The 27,548-nt window shown below is 48.8% G+C and overlaps 1 protein-coding gene across 4 annotated transcripts in view; it reads left to right on the top strand.

Moving 5' to 3' along the window:
• The window catches only part of RXRG (retinoid X receptor gamma), a 48,046-nt gene that overhangs the window by 8,379 nt on the left and 12,119 nt on the right, over nt 1–27,548 (top strand). Inside the window, exons 1-2 of one of the 4 annotated variants that reach the window (XM_027658615.1) lie at nt 2,155–2,200; nt 2,274–2,411. In XM_027658615.1, coding sequence (XP_027514416.1) covers nt 2,315–2,411 — 97 coding nt within the window. In that variant the 5' untranslated portion in view covers nt 2,155–2,200; nt 2,274–2,314. Of the gene's footprint in view, nt 1–2,154; nt 2,201–2,273; nt 2,412–2,795; nt 2,870–18,154; nt 18,334–27,548 lie in introns of those variants that run through there. The other 3 variants (XM_027658614.1, XM_027658617.1, XM_027658618.1) reach the window with 3 other exon arrangements.

The raw sequence follows: 27,548 nt of genomic DNA, 5'->3' as shown, positions 1-27,548 counted from the left end.
TTCCGGGGGACATCTGGCGTAAATTCTTCATTATTAGATTACATTAGTTGCAGCAATAATCATTCACATGGGATTATTACATCCAAGCTTGTCTCATCGCCTTTATCCTTTCACACATTGTCTTTCCTGGTTCCCCTTCAAAGGGCTGTTGTGAGTCTGTGTCGGAGCAAGAAATTAACTTGTTAGTAATTTATGCATCATTTCCTCCAGCCACATGTATTTAGGGCAAGATCAATAAAATATAATAAGGAAGCGGGTGGGTATTGTCACCATGGGGCTGAAATAATTCCTTTGGTATCACTGTAAATCCTTCCCTCACATATGAAAACCTGCAGTGCTGTCCATCATTAGTTTATTTTGCTAGACTCTATCAACAGGGCATTTGATTTAGCTGTTTTATGTGCTTGGAGAGCTCATGTCCTGCTACTTCTGCTCGCAGCCACACAAAGTGCCTCAAGTGGAGGTTTAAGTTTTTGAGAGAGCAGTGTTTCACAGCCTTTCTTCTGGCTCCTGTTGTGTAATTAAAGCTGTGCCATGTCACACTGGAGATTCATTTCTGGAGTGGCTCCATGCTCTGGCAGCTGCTGAGATATGTTAGGTCTGAGAAAGGGAAAGGGATAGGAAGAGGGATCCAAGCACCACAGCTCAGGGCACAGAAATCCTGCTCTTTGTGGGAACTGGGAAGACAAACCTGAGTGTGTCTGAAAGGTCACTGGCAGATTCCAGAGAGTCTGGAGTCCCTGAGTAGTGATCTGACTGCTGGGCAGCCCTTCCTGGGTAAAAATAAAAGAAAAGAAAAAAAAGGAGATTGGATCCATCTTACCCGCAGCAGGGGCAATGCCTGTGGAGTGAAGAGACAGCAGACAGAGCACGCTGGATTTCTATGTCTCCTAAAGAGGATTCCCTTTGCTCACCTCCTGGCTTCAATCCAGACTACCCTGCAGGGTTTCAGCTGCATGAGAACTTGAATTTGAGGAATTTGTTGCAGTTTCAGATTAAGAATTTTCTAAAAGTGCAAGCAAAATCAAACCAGCAATTTGGCAGCCTTGCTAGCTCTGCCTGCCTGGACTCCCTGTGGCTGCTTCTCCTGTGGGAAATGTCCCAGCAATTGGCACTGATGAGGAGGGGGCTGTGTGTCCCACCTTGGCTTTGGCAATGCTCTCTCTGCTGATCTCAGCAGAGCAGAGGCTCCAATTCCTGAAACTCTCTGGAAGGCGAAGTCTTGAGATCGCTCTGCACTTTATGTTTTGTTGCTGTAAATGTGGAGAAATCTAAGAGAGGGAGGTGGTTGAAACCTCCTGCTAGGTCTGACTCATCCCAGAGGAATAGTCCATGTGGGGTTGTTCTGGGCTGAGCAGCACACAGTGTACAGGATGGGGCAGTGGAGGCAGAGCAGCCCTGCCCTCCACAACCCCAGCAGTGTTGACACAGCCTGAAGGGGAGAGCAGAGGAGATGAGATCCTGAGATTATCAGTGCAGACGGGGAGAGGAATGTTGTTTGCTTGTAGCTCTTCTCCATCAAGACTGGCAAAATCCAAACACGAGGGAGGATGCCGGCAGATGCCTATGCGTGGTTTGAGAATGTAACAGAGATAAGCAAGCACAGGAACAAAGCCAGGGGCTTTAACTTCAGCACAAGAAAAACCGGTCACAGCACAGGCTGGTCTTCTGAAAGCCTTCTGGAGACAGGGGTCTGTCCAGGTCACCTGCAAGCAACTAGTTGCACTGCCTAGGAATGTGTACAAAACATTGCTGCCTTCACACCTGCCCCCACCATCCTCAGACAGCTTCGGTGAGGCAAAAGCCAGTTATACCTGGTCTCCACTGGAGTCCAGTGGTGCTGTGACCAACACTGCCACCCTCTCATTGGCAAAGTTTGTTGCCATATAGAGTGGGTGCAGATGAGAGAGAAAAAAAGACAACTGGCAGAGGGAAGCAAGAAAGCAGAACTGAGGCTGATGCTCAGACAGGGTGACAGTTGTTTGCTTGGTTTTGTTCCTTTAGGAGCTGGGATTAGAAAAGAAATCATTTCCAGGAGACACTTTCTCAGCAGAGCCACTTCGGACTGACTCCTTTGCGCTGCAGGGCCTTCCCCAGGCAGCCTGTGCAGCCAGCCCTCCCCCCGGCATTGCAACATCTCCCGCTTTCCAAAGAGACAGGAGCAAACACAGGAAACCCCAGCCCGGTCAAGGTCTGGGAGGTAAATTTGTAACTTAGGACAGACTGTGAGGATGCTGCTCTGTAATATGTAAACACTCCTTTCTTTCTCCAAGAGCCCAGCGCCGCTGAGAGAGCTGATCCCAAACCTCCCTTCATGGTTGAGTCTGCTGAAGAGACGGGACGCAGGTTGGAAATGCAGCCGGGCACACAGGTTCCTTATCCCCTGGAGATGGGCTCCTTCCCTCACTTCTGTAAGTCCTTGTCCTGACCCTGTGCCAATCAGCTACGTGGGCTCAGTTCTGGGTTGGGAGGCTGTGCAGGACAGCACTGAGAGCTGTGGGGTTTGCCCAGCCTCCTGGGCATGCTGCTCCTGTAGCCATCTGAACAGAGCCTTTATGGGACTTTAATTTGGCTGCAGGTCTTGGGAAGAAACCCTCGTAGCACTGAGCTGCACTCTCCATTGAAGGAGTTTAGACACTGGGAAAATATAATTTAACAGGAGTGGTGGAGGTGTGATGGGACAGATGGGCTGGGGAAGGAGGTGGCAGCTCTGTTCCCAAAGATGTCTGGTCTGATTTGGGGCAGGAAGATGGGTGAGATGAGCTTGTGTTCCTCTGTGTCTCTTCCAGACCTGTGAGTCTGTGCTTTTCTCCTGCAATGGAGGGAAAGAAAAGTGTTCAGGGTGTGGAAGGGGATACTGTATTTACAGGTGAGGGCTGTGATGGCTTATACTAAAGGAGTTTTGGAGATCAGCTCATAAAGGTTGAAAAAGAACAGGTGGAAGCTAGTCAATGTAAAGCTAGTCAAGAATTTTCCATGAGGATAATACTTTTAACAAAGTGATGCTTCTCTAAAAAATGAAGGTCTTCCTGGATAAATATTGATTTTGTCAAATATATTAAATATGTGTGTGTATGTACACAGAGAGAGAGAATTCCACTGGGAAAAAGTCTTAATGGCCTAATTAATTTCAGATCCCTTTGAACCTGGTTTGGGTTTTGACCTGACTCAATGTGTTTTGCTAACTCTGCTGCATATGACATCTTTGCAATATACATGTAACAATATTCTGACCAAAAAGAATTACAAAAAGAATTATATTTCCAAGTCATATAAAATTTAAACCAGCAACTTCTCTGGCTGCTTTACTAGTAAATATGTCACATATCCATATCAATATTAAGTTTACTTAGCATCAGGAGGTACACTATTTGTCTGATTCCTGTATATCAGGTAAACCAGCTGTACAACACTGGAATTGATCCGGTAGGATGCAAAGTAACCTTTGCATCAATTCTGAACTCTGGGAATCAAAACCAAGCTGTGTTGGGCAGATGTGCATGTAAGTAAAGGACAGAGAGAAAATTATGTTCTAGTCTCTGAGCTTTAAAAACTGTCATGAGAGCCAGAAAGGCATCCATCCCACCAGCCTATTGTGACCCCTCAGCATAAAGGGAGGCTGCACAAGATCCCTGCTTGGTGCTCAACCCCAGTCTCAGTTTCAGGCTTAGTCCCCAGACCCTGTTATCTGGGAGTGTTCCACAAAGGATTTGTCACTAGCTGCAGCCACCAGAGCCCAGAGTTGAAGTCTAGCATGTGCTGCCAAAACCAGCTTGCAGGTACTCACAGGTTGGCCCCTTCTGCTCTGCATCTGTCAATAAAGCAAACATCCTTCCCATCCTGACTTTGCCCAGCTGACCTTTTTAAACACGGTTGCGGGTTCTGCCCGATCTTCCCTTTGACAGCTCTGAAGATTCATTCTGAGCGTTGCAGAGGCAGTTGGTTTAGGGGACAGATCAGCAACCTTTCATGGGTGCAGGGCTGGCCTGCCTCTCCCTTCCTCGAAGACCAGCTCACGCACACCTGAGAACACTCATGGGGAGCTGGGAGATGCTGCCTTTACAATGGACCAGATGGTCCCCTTCAGACAGCGAGCTCAGAGCTGGCTTTTGCAGGAGAAAGAAATGTCTGTATGAAGTCAGGGAGCTGGGAAATCACGGGTCACTGGACAACAGGAACAAATCCTCCTGTAACTTTCATGAAACACCAGTGACCTTCTAGGGAGAACAGTTTTATTACTGGGCTACTCCTTGCAGCAGAGTGGGGACAGTAGAAGCCCTTTAATTAGCTGATGAGAAGGAGGTTTCTCCTAGGCTAGACCTAGACTGTTGTGTTATATGTATAATGTTGAGTAGCATTATAATATCACTGATTTTATAATATCATTGTTATTATAATATCACTGCAGGCATGATTGCAGTGATAGCAGTAGAGGAAAGGGTGGGTATGTGTTTGTTGCAGATGTTTTGAGTCTCCTATTGATCTGCTTCACCTGAAGAATCTAAATGGGCTGGCCTAAGGGTTTTTTTACCCAGAGGATGAAGTGAGAGGGTGGGTTGGAGTTAGATTTTTCTTGCTGTGATCTTGCTGCTGCTGCAGTAGCTTGCTGGGGTGATTCAGAAGCTGAGCTGAAAGTCCTCACCGTGTGCCTTGCTGGCTCTGCTGCTCCTGTAAGTCTCTTGCTTGAGCAAAGCACTATCCTACTGCCCAAAAGGCACTGCCTTGCTGGAGGGGGGTGTTAGGCTGCCCTTGGGAAAGGGAGAGACATGAGCTGCCTAGAGGAGGTTCCTCTGTTGCCTCTCCTGTGGCCAAGGAGCAGTGCAGTAGCTCTGAAATCCTAATATGCCAATGCCTGCTCTGTCCTTGCTGTTGGTGGCTGCTGAGAAAAGCTCTCTCCTCAGATGGGCCCTGCTGCCCTGGGGGTTTTCTGCAATGCTCTTATTTGCTGCTTTCTTGTTACAACTTTTAATGGGAAGCCTTTGACATGCTTCTGGCAGAAATTGCTCTCACCTTGGCCTGCCTCTTCTGAGTGTTTTTTCCAGAAACATTGCTGGATCCTGAACAAGACATTTTGGGGCCAGGTTTTGGATGATTACCTACCTGTGAGAGGTGGTGGACATGGTAGCTGCACTGTGGGGAGGCCAGGCAGCCTTCACTCCCAACTGGCAGAAGTCCTATGCTGTCTGGAGTTTTACAAGGGTTTTATCTGTACTTTTTGGTATAGCTTATATTACTGTGGTTATTTATGTGTTTATTACTAGAGTAAAGCCTCTGTTCTCAGTATTTTGAGGAAGAAAAGCATTACACTGCAAATCCAGCTGAAGAAGTTGCATTCAGAGACTGAGACAGACTTGGGGGTGGATTCTTCTGTTGGCACCAACCCTGCTGGGCTTGAGGGCACAAAGTCGAAGTGCACAAGGAATCTTGGTCTCCTTCTAAAAACAAACAAAATCTGAGTTTGCCATCCCTCAGCACCCTGAGGAGTAGGTGATGTGTCTGCTGCAAACCCAGAGCAGATGAAGTTGCCTGGAGAGTTTGGCTGTTTTGAGGTGGAGGCTCACTCCACTTGAGTCCATCTCTTTGAGAACCCAGATGAAAGGAAGGCATGAGAGCAAAGATGTCTGGACGGGGTGCTGAGGGCTGTGCTTGCTGGTCCTTGGCATAGGATCCAGCAGGGTTACAGGAGGATACAGCAGTGTTTTGGGAAGAAGGCTGCCTCGGTGTCTGGCTGGCCCTGGGGGCAGCGAAGGGGTTAAAGCTCAGCCGTTCTGCCCAATCAGTCTGGCTTGCCTGTAATAACCAATTAACGAAGTGTAATTGTGCAAATCCATATGTGGCAGTAATTACCAGAGAGATTAATGGATTCCTTCCTTTCTAAGCGGACCCCACCGCAGCTTGCCAGCGTCCCCCCGCCACCTGAAAGGATTCGGAGAGGGGGGAAAGCGGGAGCCGCTCTACCCTGGACACTCTGTGATGAAGCCAAGCGGACGGGGAGGCCCTGTGGGGACTGCCCGGTGCTTGTTTAAATAACCCTTTTCATCTCCCTGCGTTTCCTTATGTACAGCTCGCTGCTCCCTGGCTTGGACCCGGCCTCTTGAGGACAGTTCGTGCCCAGCCTGTCGGGGCCTGGGCTGCCATGTCCCTGCCCTCCCCATTGTCCATTCATTCCCTGCTCCCCGTTCCCCTGTTTAGCCCTAATTGCTGCAGAATATCACGTCTGTTTGCCCTCTTCTTTTGTAGCTTTGTTATTTTAGTTGCAATGGGTAATCCAGCAAACTGTTAAAGGCATACACGAGGCAAGGAGGGGACACCAGGGCACTTGGGGCAGGTTTTCAGGCCAGGCAATGGGGTTGTGTTTGGGGGATGGCAGCTTGCAATCAGCTGGGCCTGAGACATCCTCTAGGATGGGTTTTCTTAGGGATATATGACCACAGAAATCAAGAGGGACCCTGGAGCAGGTAATACTTCCCCTCCAAATGCTCTGGGTTGTGAAAGAGGGCACTGAGTCCTGCTGAGGGAGAAGGGGGTGCATTTGCAGACCTGTCCCCCAACAGGCCACCACCTGGGCACCAGGGGCTCCTCTCCAGTTGCACCAGCACCTTGGGCACTTGAAGTGCAAAACTTCCCACCCCACTCAATAGAGCTGGCCAGCCTTGCCTCCACATCACACACATGGAGCTGTCTGAGCCCTGCTGACCCATGGTGGGGGGGAGCTGGGAAGAGCTCAGCCCTGTTTCTGTGCTAGGCGATGATCCCTGCCCCTGACAGGTATCTCGTGCAGAGAGTCAGCCCGTGGGGAGGGCTGATGTGCCGGCTGGGGAGCCGTCCCTCGCTGGCTGCACGCACAGGGCTGCAGGTGCCCTGGGGGTGGCTGTGCCTGCTCAGCAGGGGATGGGGCAGGTGGCCGGGGAGACAAGAGCCCTTTAGAGCCTGGGATGGCAGGGAGTGGTCACATCTCATCTCACATCAAGCGTCCTTGCATCCTCACTGCCTTCCTCTTCAGGCTGAAAAGGGGATGCTGTGGTTTGAATCTGGGCCTGTGATGTTTATTTATTTACCCTCTGTGTGTAGCTGGGACTTGGACTTGGGGTAGGTCGGAGCTGTGTGGGCCTGGTGAGAGCATCTCGTGGGTGTAAAAAGCAGTCAGACAGGCCAAAAGTCCATCCATCTTGCAAATGATGGATGCTTCAAGAGGGGATAGGAGCAGAGTGTGCTCAAGTGTCCTTCCTCCGTCAGGTATGTGCCAGCAGCCTCTGCCCTGAACTGTTCAGTTGCTTCCCATCACTGATAACTGTGTAGGTCCAGGACTGGCTGCCCCCAAAATCTACAGTCATATCTGCACAGACATCCTTACCGAGCGCTGACTGGCCCTCGCCCGGCTGTTGTCTGGCAGCCCTGGCCCCATTCACTGCCACATACATGGTGATGGATCTAAATGACCTTTTCTTATTGCTGACTTGTTACAAGGGCCAGAAATGTGGCTGCTCCAAGGGAGTGGCTGTGCAAGGTGCTCAGCAAACACAAGCAAGGCTCTTCTCCAACTATGGTTACAGATGATGGGGGAGGTTTTGGGAGATTCTTGCCTAGAGGTGGTTTAGGAATGCTCAGAAAATTGCATCTTCCTATAAGACCAGGAGATGTGGAGAGCACTGACAGAGATTCTGCTTTTGGGTTTGCTTGCTCGGGGTCCTGGGAGCCAGCCCACACCACCTGGTTTTCAGCCAGGAAGAGGCACTAAGGCAGCTCTTGGGTATTGCAAATGGGATAGTTTTGTTTGTTAGAGGTGTGTCCATTGGTGTCAGCTGAGGCCCTCGACTGTTTTAGCTCTTCCATTTCACCTGACCAAGGGTTCATCAATATCCACCTTCCCTTGCTGCTGGGTCATCCTAAGTTAGAGGTTGTGTGCCAAAGTATGGCATGTAAACGTGTTTCCTGGGTCTGCTTTGGTTGTGGGATCTTGAAGTAGCCTATGTCTTGGGGGAGCAGCTTTTCTGGAAAGCTTCCCACCTGGCACAAGTGCCTAGTGCTTCAGAGAAGTACTTGGGGCACTGAGGGATGTATCTTGCACAATTTCTGGGGTGCTTGAAGTGTCGGGTCTTTGTTGCCCTGGGTTTTAGGCTCTGGGGCTGAAAGGTTTAGTGGATAGGTATGATTTAAAAGCCTCATTAATTAAATGAGCCATGAAGACTGGTATGTGTGGGTATGGCTTGGCTTTTAAATGACTGGAGTTTCCTGTGGGAACATCCCTTACTGACTCACAAATTGTGCTTGGGAACTATCTGATGGGAAGTGCCAATCTTTGCAACTATCAGGACAGACTCTCAGACTGGTGAATTAACCAACCTTTGGGGTTGTGCTTCTGGTCTGGAAAGCTTACGGCCTTATAAGGAACTGGGTTCCAGATTTTTCAACTAGGATGTGTCTGGCTGGCAGAGGAGACAGCTCTGTGGAGAAGCTGCTCTGGGATCTTCAGGGCTTGCTTTAATAAGCTGACTTAAGCCAGTGCACATCAGTGCAGTGCCAGTACTTGAGCATGTTTTGCTGTGCCCACATTATCCCAGGTCCTTTCTCTGCTTCTGCTGTGCAGAAGCTGCTCCTTCTGCTCGAAGGAGGCTCGAAAGGAAAGGGCCAAAACATGTGGCTGGAGCTCTTTTCTCTCTCTTTCTACTGGGAAGAGGTTGAAGGGCAGAGAACAGATATTTGACAGTGACAGCATGTCATTCCACATCCCTGCAAATTCTTCACATGCTTGCTCCTCACTGCTGGGCTGTCTTGGCTCTGTGAGGTGTGGTCTGTCTTTGTCTTGATCCAGAGCTGTTCCTTTCTTTGAGGCACAGGGAATTTTGTCATGTTCCCATGGCTTTAACTACTAGTGGATTTTCCATTTGGTGCAGGGGAACATGTGGCTTTTGAGTGAAGAATATGTTTGAAAGGCAGTGGAACACATTGATGAGGAGAGACATGCTCACTGTAGCTGGCTCCTTAACCACCCCTTGGTTGCACAGGGAGGGTTTTAAACATTTTCTACAGGGAAACATTGAGGAACTGATCTTGTGGGTGAACATTTTGGCTAAGTTTCATGTTGTGTTTGTCTCCCTTCTGCTGCCACTGGAAGGCCAGTCCTGAGGAAGGATAGCTGCTAGAACAACAATGAGAGATGTATGTCTGTGTGGGCAAGGCAAAGAGATGGCTCAGTCCTCTGAATGCCAAACAGACTGGGCTGGCAGATTCTGGAACTGAAATTGGTTGTACCTAAAAGGAGATGATCTCAAAATGAACCTGTTGGGTTTCTGTGAGTTGGAAATGCCTGCATGGCTTAGGGGTCAGATGCAAACTACCAAGGGTGGAGTGGTCTGAGCCACCAGTGGAGGCAGAGACAGTGAGGGCTAAGGTAAGGTCTTTATATCCCCCCTCCTGTCTTTTTTTTACTGCCAGTTAATGAAGGGGGTTCTTTGGGCTTCAGCTCATCTTAAATGCATTTTATGCCTCATGTGCTTGGGCAACAAAACTTGGTTGTGCTTCATTTCTTCCAAATGCCATGCCTCTGGATCTGGTGTTTGGGAATAGGCTGCAAAGGCATGTTTGCAGCAGAGCATGGACATGGGTGTGCCTTTAGGCAAAGATAGGGATTGGCTTATTGACTGGGGATGTGCTGGGGCTGGGTTTTTTTCCCCTGGTGACTGAGAGGCATCTTAGATGTGAGCTGGGAGCTTGCAGTGTGCAGGATTGCTGTGCTGGTAGTGCTAGGCCAGGTTTGCTGTATCAGAGTATTCAAGACTGCTTGAAACTCAGTGGAGCTCAGGAGAGCCATCCCCAGGAAGATTGTGTCATTACAGAAACCGGTGATTTTTGTGCATTAGAGAAGACAGCAAAGCTTTGAGAAACCTGCCTCTCCCTCTCGTGCAGACACACTTGGGTTTTTGTGGTATTTGATTTCCTTCTCTGCTTTCAGGGGACCCAATGGACAGGCTGAAATCTACTGAAAAAGGGATTAATGAGCCAGTGGCATCTGCAGAAATGAAGTGGGATCCAAGTAAGCTGTCTGGTTCCCAAGGAGCTGCAAGCATCCTATAAGAGGAACAGCAGCCCCACCACCCCACTGTGGCTTATAAAAATGTCTCTTTGGCTGGAGGAAGGACTAAACTCAAAGGCAGGTGGCTGAGAAGTGCCGACAGGAGCTGCACCTTAGTGACATGGTGAATGTGGCTTTTGGGCCCTTAGTCCAGATCAAAAGCTCTGTGGCTGTGTGAGTCACAGTGCTAATCTGGTGTAATGCTGCCTCCTTCCACAGATCTTTTCAAATGGCAGTAATGGGCCAATTTGATAAGGCAGGCTTTATCCTGGATCAGATATGCTGGCTGCCAGAGAGCAGGCTGTATGGGAGACATAAAAGGAGAGACAGGAGTGATTCAGAGAAAGCTGGAGCCCTCACTATGGCATTAATGTGACAGTGTGAAGTCAGATGCTCACACCTGATCCAGGCAGTGCTCAGTGGTGAAACAAAGTGTGTGCAAGCTTGAAGCTGTGGCCTTTCTGGCTTGGAAAGACCTGGATTAGAAATCCAAAAGCACATGCTGATCTCCCCCCTCCCATGGCAGGATACAGAGGGTCCTGGGACTAGGTGTTTTATGACAATTATCAACCTTCTGGGCTTTTGGGGCCTGGCTTGGACCTTGGGACCCATGGCTGTGCCCTCAGCTGTGAAGGTATTGGTGCTAGCCCTTGAGGTGAAACTGTTCCTCTTGGATACCTTCAAGCCTTCCTCCCCTGAGAAAGGAGCTACTCAGTGCAGGAATAACCCTTGTTACCTTGAACTCCAAGACAGCCACATTTGCCTGTCTGGTATAAATAGACCATCTGAGGCAGCCGGATGTGATGGAGATTGACAGGTTGTCTCTGGAGTTTTGCACTTGCCGAGGCAGGAGGAAATGTAAAAGCATGAACGTGGGGATGCGCAGCACGAGAGTAGCAAGCAAAGCCCCCAGGTGCACAGCAGGCTGTGGCACCTGCTGGGAGGATGCAGGTGGGAGCCCTTTGTGGCCTTGTGCAGGGCAATGCTGTGACAAGACCTTTCCCACCCTGTGTTGAGCTCTGGTGGCCTTCAGCACGTGCCAGGTCCAGCAGATGAGGTCTCCCCTCAGCCTCCTCTTCTCCAGACTGAACAGAACAAGTGGCCTCAGCTGCTCCTCACACGGCTTCCCCTCAAGGGCCTTCACCATCTTTTTTGCCTTCCTTTGGACACTCTCTAATGGCTTAATATCTTTCTTACATTATGCTACCCAAAACTGCCATAATATTCAAGGTGAGGCTGCCCCAGTGCAGAGCAGGACACTCCCCTCCCTCGCCTGGCTGGTGATGCTTTGCCTGATGCCCCCCAGGACATGGTTGGCCCTCCTGGCTGCCAGGGCACTGCTGACTCATGGCCAACTGGCCATTGACCAGGGCCCTCAGGTCCCTTTCCCAGCACTTCTTTCCAGCATCTCATTCCCCAGTACATCCAGGGCTGGCCCATGCCAGGTGCAGAATCCGGCACTTCCCCTCGTTGGACTTCCTCTGGTTGGTGACTGCCCAGTCCTCTGATTTGTCAAGGTCTCTCTGCAGGGCCTCCCTGACTTCGAGGGAGCCAACAGCTCCTCCCAGTTTTTTGTCATCTGCAAACTTGCTCAGTGTCCCTTTCAGTCCTGCGTCCAAGTCATTTATGAAGATGTTGAAGAGCACTCGGCCCAAGATGGAGCCCTGTGGAACCCCACTAGTGACAAGTGGCCAGTCTGATGTTACCCCCATTCAGTGTCACACTCTGTGAACCAATAGCTCACCCGCTGCCTGATGTGTTTATCCAGCTGTGGGCTGGCCATATTGTTCAGAAACATGCTGGGAGAGACAGTATAGAAATCTTTACTGAAATCCAAAAAGATTACACAACTTGCTTCCCTTGATCAGTTATGGGCTTGCTTATTCCCTTGCAAACCCAACTCAAAGCAATGGATGCTTTTGACAAAAAAAAATATTTTTCAGAGGGTCCAAATGGCTACTTTTTGAGATCCACCTTCCCAGGAATACTTTGTTGCCTGCTTTTCCATGACGCTACCACTGCTGACCTCTCTGCTCTGTCAAGGGGGAGTCGCTGGGAAGCACATAGGCAGTGATTCTTCCCTGGTACAAAGGCTGCGATTGTTGGCAGCTTGACGCCCCAGAAAGTGTCTAATTGACTTGACTCTCTCTAGCTGGGCTCCGAATGGATTTTCTGCCTCGGGATATCTCGGCGTTATAGTGGACCTGTTGTTTTTGCTCCCTGCATGATATTAAAAAGTGTATTGTTGGAGAAGAAAGCGTGAGTCAGAGCGGATGTGCGGAGGGAGCTGCCTGTCACCCCGTGAACGAGTGCCAGAGCAGAGGAGCGAAGCGAGACGGGGTCACCTGCCATCCACAGTTAGGAGCTCAAAACTCTCTTGGAGCATCTCAGGGAAGGAGCTTGGCTTGATGGTACAGATGTAAATCTGCCCTTTGCATCTCAAATAGGGAGCAGTAGCATTAAAATATCTTCTCTACTAGTTTAGTAATATTTATCTACTCCGCTGCATCTCCGGTGTGGGCTTGGTCCCAGGTGCCCTCTGGGCTGGGCAGAGGCCTTGCTCGGGTATCTCTTGTTATGCTGGCACCAATGTCAGTAAGTGTCTTGCCTGCACCTGTGTCAAAATATGCATGTGTCACCACTGGTGCCTGTCTGGGGAGGTAATTCCCTGCAGGAGTGGGCAGCTGGGCTCTGCAACCAGCAAAGCTGCTGGAGGTGCTTAGGCAGGCGTAAGAGGATTCAGTGACACTGCTGATTAGTGTCCAGGGCCTCATTATGGTGCTGGTAATTGAAGGTCTCCCAAGGTTTAAACACGCTGGGAATTATTTGCCCTCAGAGGCTGCGCTTGGCTGCGTGGGACGGTGCTTCCTGCAAGGTAGGCAGTGCCCTCCCTGGAGCAGCCTGGCACTGGGAATGGTGGCCCCTGCCCTCCAGACCTTGGGGAGAGGACATGTTAGGTGGCAATTGTAGGGCTCGGGGAGAGATAGGGAAGGCCTGGGGAGAAGGAGAGGGCAGACTGTGTTACTGCAGGTGTGGTTGTGGTGCTGGTGTTTGAATGTGCTCCTGCTGGTAATTGCATTAGCCTGGTGGGGCTCTGGGGGTAATTTCATTAGCTTGGTGTCTGTGGTTATTGCTGGACATGAGACAGTGGTGAGAAAGGGCAGGGCTAGGTGGGGAAGGGCTGATGCAGCAGCCCCCTTTCTCTCCATCTCCAGGGAATCACAGGAGGCACCTTGCCTTTTGATGACTTTTGCCTGTGCCAGGCCAATGCCAACCAGTAAAACAAATGAATAAGGTTGGCTCAGTCCACTGGTTAGCCTGGAGAAACCCATATTCAAGTCCCTGCTTTGCTAATGACCCTGTTTGGCTCTGAGCGTGTCACTTGGTGTCTGTGTGTCTGCCCTTGGAGGCCAGCAGGGAGGAAAATGGGCATTTTAGCTCCTGGGGCTCTCAACCTGGTAGCCCCTATTGCTACTTATTAGCCCTGTGAAGGGAGGCCCAGCTCTAACAGCAACACCCCATGGGCAGTGGGTTTTCTCTGGGAGCCTCTCATTCTGGAGCAGTGTCAGGAGGAAGATACATGTGCAGCTGTAGGATTATGAGAGCTGCCATCTTTTTATTTGGTCCTACATGTGACATCAGCATAAACATAGAATGCCTTTGTCTTTAAACAGAGATGGGATGGGGGCCTGATGGAATTCTTGGTCATGTTTGGCATTTTCCTGGTTCAAAGGAAAGGAAAAGGGACCATGTTTAATTTTTAGCTTTCCTGGTTCTGGTGCAGGGTGGAATAAATGGTAAGCCTTCCATGTTTAGGGTCTGGTGCCAGAGACCAGCATCCTAAAAGGTTTGGTGGAGTAGTACCAAGAGCTCTTTGAGATGCTATTCCAACATGCTGCTGAAGTACTGTCTGCAGTACAGTGGCCTTGGAAAGCTAACTGGGAGGTGAGTTGGGGATCTCAACAGGACATTAGCTTCTTGGCTGGCTCGAGCAGCACTGCTTGATGCCCCCAGGTGTGGCTGCTGGATGCCCATCAGCAGCACTGAGTCCCATCTGGGTGCAGCACGGCAATAGTTTTCCTTCCTAAATTGACAGTGGCAGTCATAATGTCTTCTCCTTTTACATAAGGGGAGGTGGTGGAATAAAAACATTCAATAACTTGAAGCAGTGCATTATTCTATTCTAGTAGAAACTGGGGGGCTGCCTCCTGTATGGTCCTGCAGCACTGCTTAAGAGAGACTGGACTGGCTCCTGGAGTCTGTCTGTCACAGACTGATTTGGGTACAGGGGCTGGAGCTTCTCCACACTCAAAAATCTATGGTAGTCTCCTAAGTTAATTGCCTGATGCTTGACTTGCCTGAGGAAAGGGCCTGGAGGGCTTTCCTTGAAGTTGCTCAGTGTGTGCATGTGTTCTGCAGCACTAAGCACTCACTAACCCAGATCTGCTAAAAATCAATAAAGTAATCCACTTACTGCTTGGGACTGCCAACCTTTTTAAGGAGCTCAGAGATATTTTGTCTTCTTTCCTCTCCCCTTTCTTTTAAGCTGAAAGAAAAGAGCTATGGGGAAGGGTGTGCTGACAGAGCTGGACTAAAATCAGGCTCTTTGCTCTGGGCAGATCAATAAAAATAATTCCCTACTAAAACTTCATTAGCATGGAGTTAAAGCTGCTGAGATCCCGTGTGGTGGGTAAGAATTAATGGTACTAGTAAATCTCAGCACAGTTGGTGCTTAGAACGCAAAGCTGCTTCACTGCTCACACCTCCCTGTGCCCAGAGCTGCTGGGGCTGAACTGAACATGCAGCTTGGCTCTGCCCTGCTCTGTCCCACGGCTGCTTGGCGAGGGCACAACCCTCTTGTCTGGCCTGAGGGCAAGGAATGAACCAGCCTGGGAAGATAGGGAGGTGTGACTCAAGCAGGTGGAAGTAGAACTGTTGTGCAATAGTGGATTTGTCTCAAAACAGCGTCTCGGTTCTGAGTGCTGGTGGGCACTTGGGGACTGGGGATAGATGGCCCTGGTGCATCTCTGCAGGGTGATGGACAGATGATAGGAAAGGTCTCTGAGGGGGTGCTGGACAGGCAGGCTTCCCATCATGCCAGAGTTTTCCTGTAACACCACATCAGGAAAACATCTTCCTGGCAGGTTGTTGTGTGGGGCTGCACAAAGTCCCTCTCTTATGTGGAAATCTTGGATCTTATTGAGGGTGTGGGTGTGAAAATCACTTCTTTTGGAAGCAGATTGTTTGCTGGGGTTTTTGATTGAAAAATGTTTCTTTCAGTCTTGTCACAGAGGAAAAAAACTTGCTCTGCTGAGAAATCCAATTTTCTATCCGGAGATTGAAACAAGCCACCTTGCAGCCTGTTCCTCAGCAGTGCCCTGGGTCTCTGCCTGTGAGGCATTGAGGCATCCCTGGCTTGTGCCTGGCTCTTGTCTCCTGGCCCCAACAACGATCCCCGGTGTGCCTGTTAAAGGACAGCACCAGAAGCAAAGCCAGTGTTATCCTGAAATAGCAAACTTTTCCTACAGGTTAGAAACCCTGCAGTTTCTGGGACTGATGTTGCTCGGATTAGACAGGGTGGAATGTGGGGCAGCATCCACTGAAATAGGAGCTGTGCCTACATCTTCTGCACCTGGATGTGTCTGTGAACACTGGCTGGATGACTGGCCCTTGCTGAGGGTGTTTGCTGGGGATGTCCTTGTTGTATATTGCAGTGGTGGCAGGGGAGGACACAAGCTCAGCTGAACAGGGAGTGGGACAGGACATGGCACCACAGTTAGACACTGCTGTGTTATGCTCTTGTGGTGGTTATCAAACCCTCTGGTCTCCCTTCCCTGGAACTCAAACCTTGAGATGTGTAACCGTGGTGCTCGGCTGCTTGTTCTCCCCTGAAACAGTTCTGCAGTGCCATTAATGTTTGTGCAATAAAACAAATGAGATGTGAAAGGTGGCCAGATAGAAGATACAAGAGTGATCTCTGCTGTTTGTATTCCCCCTGTGAGACTGCAGTTGCTTGGGTTTTTTGCCTCAGTAGAACCTACTCTGAATACTGATCTCCTTTTTTTTTTTTTTTTTTAATCTGTGAGAAAAAGCCAGCGTGTGTAAACCTGTGCTAGAGCTAATGGGCTATACAGAATGCTGATACTACTGCCTGCAAACCTCCTCACTCTTGACAGCAGGCAGGTTATCCACTCGTTCTGCTACACGGAGATGCACTCCCAAGTGTTGCCTTCCCATTCCCAGGTAAACTCAAAAGTCCTGGAGTTGATATGATGTAACTGCTGCCCGTAAAGAGCTGTACATCCATGTCACAGTATCCTCCTGATACTGCACATAACCAAGTCATCAAACACAGGTGCAGAGCAGAAATGGGAGGAAACCAAATCACCTTTTAAAAGTAATTTAAAGTTGTTAATATGAGGGAGGGAAAAGCCCTTTCCCTTGCTTAAACTCTAGCTAGAGATAAATGGATATGGCAATGTCTGAGAGCGAAGGAAGAAACAGAGCTAACAAGGGTAACCTTTCCTTCTCCTGCACACGTGGTATCTCAGGGTTGACAGCACCTCAGTCAGCATCTGCCTGAGCTGCTGCTGGGCTGGCATATTCCATGCCTTTCTTCCAGCATGTTTAGTGCCAAAGGGCAGCATGGGTCCTTGGGTGTCCGGAAGGGAGCCAAGTGCCAGAAGGCCCTTGAAGGATGCCAAACATCCTAATCTGCTCTTCCCTCATGTTGTCTTGCTGTTTGCATGGCATGCTCTCCATCCTGTATGTGGGGATGGTTTGTGCTTTCCCTGGGAAGGCAAAGTCCCTTGCTAGCCCAGTGCCCCCTTTCTCTGCCACGTGACTTGTGCCAACAATAGGGCTGCAACCCATCTTTTCTTCCGACACACATGTGGTCTTGGTCTCTGTTTGCTTTATAACCTTTAGCAAAATTCTTCTCTCTTCCATTCCTTTGAGGTGACTTCATTTGAAGTCTCCCAGATCAGAAACCAGAAATAGAGGGCTGTGCTGTTGCCTGCATCCCTGCCTTTCCCCAGAATTGCATGGGTTTGGTAGGGGGCTCGTGAGGCAGGGAACTACTCCTGCTTCAGAGTACCAGGAGGAGGCAGTGCTGGAGACTGCATGTAGCTTTGCCCCAGTCTGGCAACTGGCTACTTATTTCTGCTTATTTCTACCCTTTTTCTGCAGAACTTCATTGTCAGGATGAGTAGGCATTAAACTGAAGTTATGGATGTAAGTATGGGACTGTCTGTGAAGCATACTGCACTCTGCTGCCATGGCTGTGAACACTTTACTGACTCTGTGTGGCACAGACTGAGCCCCCAGGGTTCTGTCCTGTGTCCCACCTCTTCTCATCCCATGCAGCTTTAGCAACTGGCTAATGATGCTTTTTTTGTGTGATTTGGGTGTTTTTTGGACTCCTTTGGGTGGACTAGGGAATGGGAATTGAACTTCTAGCTCCACTAGCCCCAAGAAGGTCCTGGATCTCCTCAGCCCATCAGGGCTACATTTCCTGGGGGTAATTGCAGTCCAGCACCACAGGGCCATGACACGATGTTGGGAGCACAGCTGAGGCATGGTTTGGTGTGGGATGGGAGTGTGAAGCTCTGTTCCCGCACAGCCCTAGCCCCAAAGCGCTGGGTTGGTTGCACATGAGCTGTTGGCCAGCCCATCATCATCATCATCGTCATCATCTGGGTGAGGGCTGGTCCTTCGCCTGGCCGGAGAACCCTCCACATGGCTGGGGCTGGTTTAACTAATAGACTGCAGCGAGTCTCCACTGGTGGAAAAGCAAAGCCCCCCCGCCGCCTCCTTCCCCACGATGCTCCTCCCCTAAACGACTTAACCTCTCCCCCTCCTCCCAATTTCTGATCTATACCGGAGCCGTCATGCATTGATTGGCATCTTATCCGGGCGATTATGCTCCCTGGACGGTCCGCCGTGAATTTGCGGGGAGCCGAGACAGCTGAGTACGGGAGCCAGCCCTGAGCGGCGGAGAACAAGAGCATGTCTCATCCCGGCGAGCAGCTGCTGCCGGCGTGAAGCAAGGATGAGGCCACGGGAGGAGGCAGCTGCCCTGGCACCCTCCGAGAGCCCCTGCTCCTGCAGAGCCATGTCCCGACCCCGGCGGGCTGCTCTGCGCTCCGGGCAGCTTTGAAGTTAGAGCAGGCAGTTGTGTTTAGAAAGGCAAGCGATGAACTGAAGATTAAACATGTATGGGAATTATCCTCACTTCATTAAGTTTCCCGCAGGCTTTGGCAGTAAGTATTTTACTTGCGTTTGCAATCTGTGCCTTCTGGGTTAGGTGGAGGAACTGATCCCACAGTAGGACTGTGAGGGGGGGTAAAGGGAATTTAAAAACGTGTTTAACCTAGCTCGTATGTGGCTGTAACCTGCGGTGCCTGTGTGCTTGTGGTTGAAGCTGTCCTGTGGTTATGTGTGCTGTGAACTTCTGCACAGCCAAACCAGGCTGCCTGAAATTATGCAGGCTTGAGTCAAACCATTGCACTCTGCTTTGAAGTTTAGTATATAATTTGGGTGATGCATGCATGTGTCCACGTGTGAGGGACTGAATCTTTTCATTGAAAGAGCAGGATTAAACCCAGTAAGCATCTTTTAGATTTCGTTTTTATTAAGTTGTCAGAGGAAAAAATTACTTTTAGAACATAAAGCACCCCCCAAGAAAATCTTAAGCGGGCTCTTTCCTTGCCTGGTGGCTATGTCCTGCTCTTGTGACACAGATACCACCATAATCGTGTGAAGCTGTGTCAGATTAGCCAAATGAGGCTGCCCAGGGAGACAGTAAAGGGCTGGGGCTGCAGGGCTGTGATACCCCCATGCACACTGGTGTGAGCGAGTTCTGGTTGCAGAAACCACAGCTGCTCTTGGGAAATGGACTTTGGAATTACTGGAGCTAGCTCATTATTTTTATCTGAAGTTATTTCTCTTGTCCTAACGTGGGGAAGAGGTTGAGGATCTGTTGGGTGCTCCCCAACCAAGGCAGGGAGTGGACAGGTTGGAGTGCTTGGCTGTAAGGGGTTGGGAGCACCCATGTATTGACTGCTAACAGAAGTACTGGTGCTGCTCCAGGAAATTTAGATGCATTGTTATTTATGGATGTGGAAAGTCTTACTATGGAAAACTTGTTCCCAGCCCTTGAAGGTGGGTAAATGCCTCCAAGTCTTGCTCTGGAGGCCCCCAGGCTGTGTACATCAGCCTGTTATTTCTCTGCTAGAGAAAAGGTTCATGCAGACATGGAATTGCACATGGGATGTTCCCACTATGTGTATGTTTTTTCCCCCCTCCCTCTTGCACCAGATGCTCACCTCTGGTAATTCTCCAACTCCAGAAAAGTCACTGGTATTGCATCAAGTCATCTGCAAGTTTCACAAGCGCTTGACTTTCCAAAATACCTTTTTAGGCTGTTTCTGCAGAAAAGAGATGACTCGTTGGAAGAATCTATTGCTCACTGGTGTTTTTAAGGAACAAGCAAAGACAAGCTGAACTCTCTCCTATTGCTGCAATAAGACCAAAACAATGAAAGTGTTATTTGTGTTTAATTTATTGAGTATTACAGATTTGCAAGGAACTGAAAGAAAAGTGACATTCAAACTGATCTTCAGAGAAACCAGGCACAGATCCCTGTAGGGACAGGGGTCACAGTGCTCAGAAGAGCCTTTGGGAAATTTCTAGGAGAGGAAAATGATAGTAGGAACAGAGGGATTTCTGTTCCACTAATAAAGGTGAAGGGGCTATTCTCCATCCCACCAACAGCTCAATATATTGGGACTTCAGCTTTCATTAAAAGTATGTTTAACTGGTGTTTTACCCTACTTGTAACTTGGTGTTAGAAACAGAGGTGATTTCTGCAGGTGAACTGACAGAGATGCAAAAGCATTGGCCAAGTTTTGTTAGGGCTGCTTTAAAGCAGTCACTGCAGGCTGTCCTGTGGTCCCTGGATACAGGTTACCACTGACACCTGCACTCCCCTCAAAGCCAGAGGGTTTCCATGACCCTGAGACATCTTGATGGTGTGAGAGCTGCCTTTCCTTGGATTGTTGGGTCTGCTGAGAGGGATTTTTGGGCTGGTCGAGAAAGCAGTAGCTGCTCTGGCCAGATAACTTTTTAGGGCCCATGGGCTGTGCGAGAGGGTAGTCAGGCTTTGAGAGGGATGAAGCAGGAGAGAGCATGGTGACCACGGATGGAGGGGATGTGTGGCAGCTTCCCATCATCTTGGGATCCTCACCACAAAGCCCATGCAGGCAGCCTGCATCTGCATCAGACCTGCAATATGTTCATGGTCCTTGCTACTCCCTCCTTTAAAATAGCTATGAAACTATTCCTGGTCCTGTGTGAAGTGGGACATCAGGGTGGTGGAAAAGGGTTGTGTCCATGCTGGGCTGTCAGCTTGTAACATTCATTGTTCTTGCACTGTGTTGCTGGAGGGCAAAGTTAAGGTGAAGTGACTGCTGCTGTTTGGCATGTCTAGATCTTATTGCATTTCAGATTACCTGAAATTCTGGACTTTATTTTGAGCATAATGGGAGAAAAAAGTAAAAAAACCCAACATGTACTTGCTGCCTTTTTTTGCATTCAAGTGGCTGTTACATATGCTTTACCTTAACTTTATCTGCATTTAAGTCAGAAATAAAGTATATGTTTTCAATGGTGTGTGTATAACACTTTGATTGTAGCTACCTGAGTAATGCCACCAAATTTGTCTGAGAAAGTACATATACAAATTGGTCATAAGCACATGATTTGTGATGTGAAAAGGACAAACAGACTCTAAGATGTTACAGTTGAGTTTGTAGAATACCAGGGAAAGTGTTCAGATGAGTCACCCTTAAACATCTAAAGCAGGAGATGTGCTCTAGGGTTGAGCTATAGGAGCAAAAAAAGGGTTTCAAAACGTGTTTTTATTCTCCTGAAGGATGCATTTCACCCAAAGCCCAACTCCCAGGGCAAGGAAAGATGCTGTGCTGGCTGTCCTCTCTCTCTGAGCACTCTCTGGCACAGTTGGTTGGGGACAAGAACTAACTTGGCTCCTCCACAAAGTCTCTTTTATTAGTACTCATGTAACTTGGCCTGTGGCCACACCACCTCCGGCTGCAATCTTGTCAGCTCTCCCAAGCAAAGCGGGGTTAGGCCAGGTCGTTTTGGGGATAGGGAGAGGAAAACCCAGATTGTGCCTGGAGTGGGGCTGCTGCCTGGCTGGCTGGCACCTTTTTCACGTGTGATGATCCCAGGTTTTGTGACCTGCAGGATGCTTTTTTCCTGCACGTCATAGCTTGCTGTGTCTATTCCTGTAACTCTGGATGCCAAGATGGAAGAAGGCTCTTTGACTCAGCAAAGGTGTGAGAAAATCCAGTGACTGGGCAACTCCTGCAGCTAGGAAAATGCAGATTTGTTTTAAATTTTTTATTTTTTTAAAGCAGGAGACACTTGTCTTAGTTGCCTGGGGCATCCACAAAGCTTGCAGCCAGTGGGATCCTTTCTAATGGGGACCTGTAGCCTCTCCAGGAGTTTAAAGACAACTGTAGGGATTTGTGCATTTTTGTTTCCTTGTGGCTGCTGGCCAAGTGGGAAATCTTACCAAACAATCATGAAAAACCCTTTAGGCCTTAAATTCAACAACCTTTTCTTTTTTTTTTTTTTTGAGATGAGAAACTTTATCTAACTCTTATGTGTTACTGTGGTCACCAGGGGGATGTGATACCTTGTTAGGGTGAGTAAATCTGGCTTGCAGTTCTTTTTTAATTACCTGATGTGCAGTTGCTAAAGGAGTCTTTGCCCTGATGCAGGCTCAGCAGCAGATGCTATTTTGAGGTCTTGGCCTGATTTGACTGAAATTGGACAGTGGGTCAATAGCTTAATATGTCCAAGGACATTTGGACAAGACACAGGGCTGCTTGTGGCTGGGTTTTGGATCGTCCGTGTTTGCAAGGGAAGCACAACATTACCAAAGAGGAGCAGGAGCATGTCTCCCCACTACCCAGAGAGCTGAAGGAAACTTTCTGCTGCCCTGTGCAGGTCCCTGTTGGAGAAGCCCTTGCTCACATATGTGCCAGCACACCTCCAGAAAGTTTTGCTCCTTGATGTTGGAATAGGCTGCATTATTTATTGATTTAGAGTGGAGCGAGAAGATGGAAGTGCAGAGGTTACTGGACCTTAAAAGCAAGGTAACACCACTAACCTTTGTGTAGGATATTAGCGTGGCACTCTGTGCTCTCTGTGGGAATCTGCTTGGACAGTTAAAAAAGTTACCAGAAAGGGAATAGTTTTTCAGTTTATCATCTGTGTATTAAACAAAATCTACTTCTGCAGTCATAGCAGCAACACTTCACTTGATTCCAGTTAACGTGGGTACCCTGCTACGTGACAACATCATTTCAGGAGTGTTTCTCACAGGTATTTCCCCTTTAAGGTCATGCCCAAGGACGAGATGCCTGCCAGGCTGTACCTCCCACACACACCCGTGTTCCTCTACTGAAATCAGCCCTTCTGTGCATGTCTCTTCCCACTTCTTGGTGCTTTCTGATCTGCGGAGGATGAAGCATCTGCAAAGTCATGTGTCAGGCAGGGCGACTCACACCTTTAAATGTTTGTGCCAGTGAAATGAACCTTTTCTATGTGTATCTGAGGCCTCAGGAGCATAACTGTGTTTTTCATTATTTGAAGACTGCCAGCTTTTGATTCTCTCTGATATGAAAAACAAAACTCTGAATGTTGAAATATCATCAACATCTCTAGGTTTACCAGGGAGCTCCAAGGATTACTTTGGGCCTTAGTTGAAGAAAGACCCCAGTGTTTAACATGGTATTTCTTTTGTCAAGGATTTGCTGAAGAGCTGAAGGGGCATTAACCAGAACAAACTTACTACCTGTGTTGGTTAAACAGACAGTGCATGTAGTGCTTGGGTGTTTCTGGTCTCTGCACTGTCATTCCACATTCCATGTAGTTGCTGAGACTGGGATTTCCTGCCATTATTTGTTTGAAAGTCAAGACAGCTTTATTGGTTGAATCCTGGGTGCTTCTCTTCCTACTTCCTTTGCCAAGGTATTTGGGGTGACTTGTGCACTCTTACAGAAGAAGAGTCTCTGCTTCCATGCCTGCCCCAGCTTTACATGTGAAGTGCTTACTGCACAGAGGCATCAGAGGTGGCTTTATCAAGCTATTGAACATTGGTTCAGTTTAGCTGTGTTAGCCCAGACCTGGCTGTTGTGGTGGACCTGGAGTTTTGTGCTCTGCAGGTGCATCTGTCAGACACCTACACCTCGGCCGTGATGTAGGTGGTGTTTATGAGGCTATTCATGCACGTTTACTATCTCTGGACTAGGAGTTTGCTAAGGTCTAGGTGAAACACAGCTGGAAGTGCAGTGTCAAATCTTTGTGTCCTTGCTCCTCTTCAGCAGCTGGTGGGTGAGTGTAATGCTGCTGCTTATGTCCTCAAGGGCACTGTTTTCAAAATGCAGAGAACTGACTGCTTCTTGGGGTCTTTCTTCCTTATATTTTCTAATGTCAGCAGAGTTGTCTATGCTGACATTGGGTATGATCCTTATTCTGGATACTGAAGCAACAGGATGGATGTTGTGTCTGTGTGTGCACACTTCCAGCTGCTCTCTGCCACAAATGATGCGATAATTTGCGGAGGCAGTTTGAAACAGTGATGCACCCAGAAGCAAGTTCCTTCTTTTTAGGCTTTACTTCCTCCAAGGAGAAGGCTGGAGTGTGTGTGTGTGTTTCTGTACAAGAGAGCTTGCAGACAGCTGATTGAGGCACCAGGTTCTTTGGACACTCTGCATGTTTGCAGCAGACACATTGGAGAATCCACACAATCCTCCTGTCCTCTTTTCCCCTGCTCCTCCAGGAGAGAAATAAACACAGTATTGAGCTTCCCTGAACCTCTCTTCAACTACCTGTCCAAGCATTAATACGGAGGAGGAAAACAGGGGAGAAAGACACAAACAGCCCCACTTGTGGACCAGAAAAAAGCTGATCTTGAATCTGGAGTAGGCGGTAAAAAGCAGCAGCAATCTCTGATGCTTGGTGCAGGGTCTCAGCTGGCCTTGCCCAGCTGGTGTGGGGGCCCTGGCTGGTCTGGGAGCCGTATTTGGTGCCTGTGGGCAGGGGCTGTGCAGCCACGGAACCCTGGCCCCCCGATACAGGGCTGGCTGCCCTGTGCTCCGCGGGGCCCCGCCGCAGCTCGTGACTGCCCGGCACCGCTTGTCACCTCACATTACCTGACGGACGGGCCGCGGCCGCTCCGGCCTGTGTAAATGTCACCTGTGCCGAACGCTGCTGGAGAGGCAGAGCCGGCCAGAGCTGGTGTGCAGGACTGAGTCCTGTCTCCTCAGTCCACCCTGCTCTGTCCCTCTGCTTCCCTCTGGCAGCTCCTCTCTGGCCTGGCTCTACTGCTGTCTGTCTGTCTCCCAAGTGATGGGAGAAAATACCTTGAGAAAAACCATTCCATCCCGGTGAACCCAAGACCTTTCTGGGTGCTTTTTGTTGGGAGATGTGGGACACAGACCATCATATTTTCCTGCAGATCGTTTCGTTGAACTATTTTCTTTCAAAATGAATCAGACTTGCAGTCCCAGCTGTCTACATTGTCTAAGCCTCCCTGGCTTCTTTGAACTGAAACAAGTTTGATGGTACTCAGCTCAAGGAATAAGTAATTCCAGTGTCAAGGATGCTTTGGCATGGCTCTTCCTGCACACCTCCTTTCAACCATGCAAATTGTTCCTTTCACAAGCTGATAGCCTGGTAACAGTCACTTCTTATATCCTTCTTGGAGCATTCCAGCCTGAAAATGAGAAGCTGAGAGGACAGTTTTCCCCAGGTGCAGGAGAATGCATTTTTTGCTTTCCCAGGGGACTGACTCGGCAAACTTATCCCAGGAAGGGGCCAGAAGTGAAAGTTTTTTGTTGTTTGTGGGCTTTTTCTGTTGTTGTTGTTCTGCTTTTCTAACTGGGGTTTGTATTACAATTTATAACAGAAGGATGAAGTTGTTCATTGGTAAGTGGAAAGTTAACACTGATGGCTTTGACCAATGGGTTTGTCAGAGCCTTGTCAGGACAGTGAGGTGAGGCACTCTGGAACCAAACATGTTAAATCTGGTTCGTGTCATCAGGCCCTGGCAGAACCTCTGTGCTCTCCAGTAGATATTTTCATATTTTCATTTATCTGTCCATCTTCACCAGCAAACACTCCTTCCTGCATTCGTGCTTCCTCTTTGGTGTCTCATTGCTGGGGTGAGGTAGGCAAGCCCTCTAGGCTTCCTGAATTTGACCTTTGATCCCGTCTTGGGGACTAGGGGATTCCCCTGGACATAGCCCTGGAACAGTTGCCCCTTGGCACTGGCACAAGCACACAATTGGGCTTGCCGTGGCCAGCAGTGTCCTTGGATGAAAGCCTTGCTCTTGGTCCTTATGAGACTTGAAGCTGTTCTAATGGAGAAACTTAGGAGTGACAGCATTTCTGTAAAGTCTGGCATAAATGCAAATAGTTGAATAATTCTCCTGGGAGTCTTTTCTTATTGGTTTAAATCTTCTGCATAATACTTTCAAAATATGCCCTTTTCTGTGTTAATGGCAAAGGATGAAGAATCATTCTTCTCCTTAGCTGTCCTGGTGTGATAGATTTCTGCCCAATCTCCCCTTCAATGACTTATTTTCCAAGCTGGAGAATCCTCAAAGGCGATGTTGTTTATCTAGTTGTTTAAAGAGGCATAAAAACAAATTCTTTCTAAGCCTGTGCTACAGATGCTGGGGAGGACTGCGTGTTACGGTACCAGACTACTCACAGGTGATGAAAAACACATTCACTTTTCTCTGAAGCTGATAATGGCACAAGTCAGGATGGTCCTTTTAAGCCCCAGGAAACCTCTGAGGTGCCTCTGTGAGCTGAGTGCTTGTTTAGGTAAGGGGGGGGCAGGCAAACAGCACATCTTCTGCCCACTCCTAAAGGCACCCTGGCAGCTGTCTCTGGACTGAAAGGCTTTTGTGCTTGGAAGCCATTCCAAGGTAGAGATTTTGCTGTCTACCAACAGAAAACAGGCCATGTGTCTCCATGATGGTGGCAGGGGGACGTGGGGTGACTCTGTGGCAGCAGGCAGGAGCCCTGGCCCTGCCTCCAGACCGCCTTACTGCCTCCAAGGCTTCTGCTTTTGTCATTAAGCCGACTTCCTCTTGCTGCACATCGCTTTCCCACTGGGAGAATTGATCCAAAAAGCCAAAGCAAGAATTGACAAAGACCTTTTCTCCCCCTCCCTCTGCAGAATTAAGTCTGAAGTGGGTTGATAACGGTGGATCGAGTCCTCTTTGACTCTGACAAATGTCTTTAATGTTATTCAGCAAGCTGACCTTTTCCCGTCTTTATTGTGCATCTTCCCTTTGAATCAGATTTGATTGTTACTTCAGGTAGAATAACAAACACTGTCACGTAAATAACTTTGCAATAATGTTAAAAGGAGGAAAAAACACAAACAAACAAAACACCAAAGTGCTGCCTTACTTGCAAATGCAATGGGAGCAAACATCCTCTGTGCCAGCCATGAAAAACCAACTGTGTGACCTTCCCACACAACATCTTTGCCTTGCTACTCCAGGGAATGATCTCCTGTGTTGAAAAACCATCAGAGAAATAATGGTTCATGGAAATGTTAATGACAGCTAATGCTAAGTGGGGTTGGTAAATTCTAGGGGAGGGAGAAAAGGTCATATAAATCCTTAAAATGCAGCTACATACCTAACCCATCAGGACTAGTGGGCATTTGATGCCCAGATATCCTTTGAATATCTGAGACTGACCTTATAGAAGACAGTATTTAGGCCTTGGGTGAGGTGTTTGGCCTCAGAGAGAAGTGGCAATGACCAAGGTTATATTGCTTTTCTATGCCACCTCTTCCTCAGAGGGGCTCAGGGGCACACTGATCTCATGAACCTCATATGAGGCTCAACTTGATGTGAACTGCAGCTCTTTAGTGTGGAAGGAGGAAACTCTCTCTCCTTGTGGCTGTGAGACTGTTTGCCAACCCATGTCTGTGTGGCCACAGCCTCTGCTCTGTCTTGTATAAGTGAGGAAAGATAATGGACAAAATATTTTGTGGGTGCCTTGTCCTGTAATCTGCATTTCTACTGTGTCATGGGCAGTTTCTGTCCTGTGTTGCTCCAACTCCGACTGGAGATGCTGACAACCAGCTTTGGGAGCGGGAGGAACGTTTGGAATAGCACAGTGGTGATGTAAGTGTGTGGGAAGGGGAAGAGCTGAGCCATGGGATGAGCCTGCTAAGTGTGATGCCAGAGCCATTGCAGGGAGCAAAGGTGCTTCACAAGACATGGGGAGCATTTGAAGTTTCCAGCCTGGTCGGTGGGGATTTCAGGGTTTCAGATGTGTGCTGTCTCTAGAGCTGGCTTGGACAAAAGAAATGGAACCTCAGAGAATAGTTCAGAGAAACCCAGCCTGAGGCAGGCAG

Source organism: Corapipo altera, unplaced genomic scaffold (assembly GCF_003945725.1).
Source record: "Corapipo altera isolate COAL_440 unplaced genomic scaffold, ASM394572v1 79, whole genome shotgun sequence".
Taxonomy (NCBI): Eukaryota; Metazoa; Chordata; class Aves; order Passeriformes; family Pipridae; genus Corapipo; species Corapipo altera.
The sequence above is the reverse complement of the archived record's forward strand: the minus strand, read 5'-3'. Positions and strand labels throughout refer to the sequence as shown.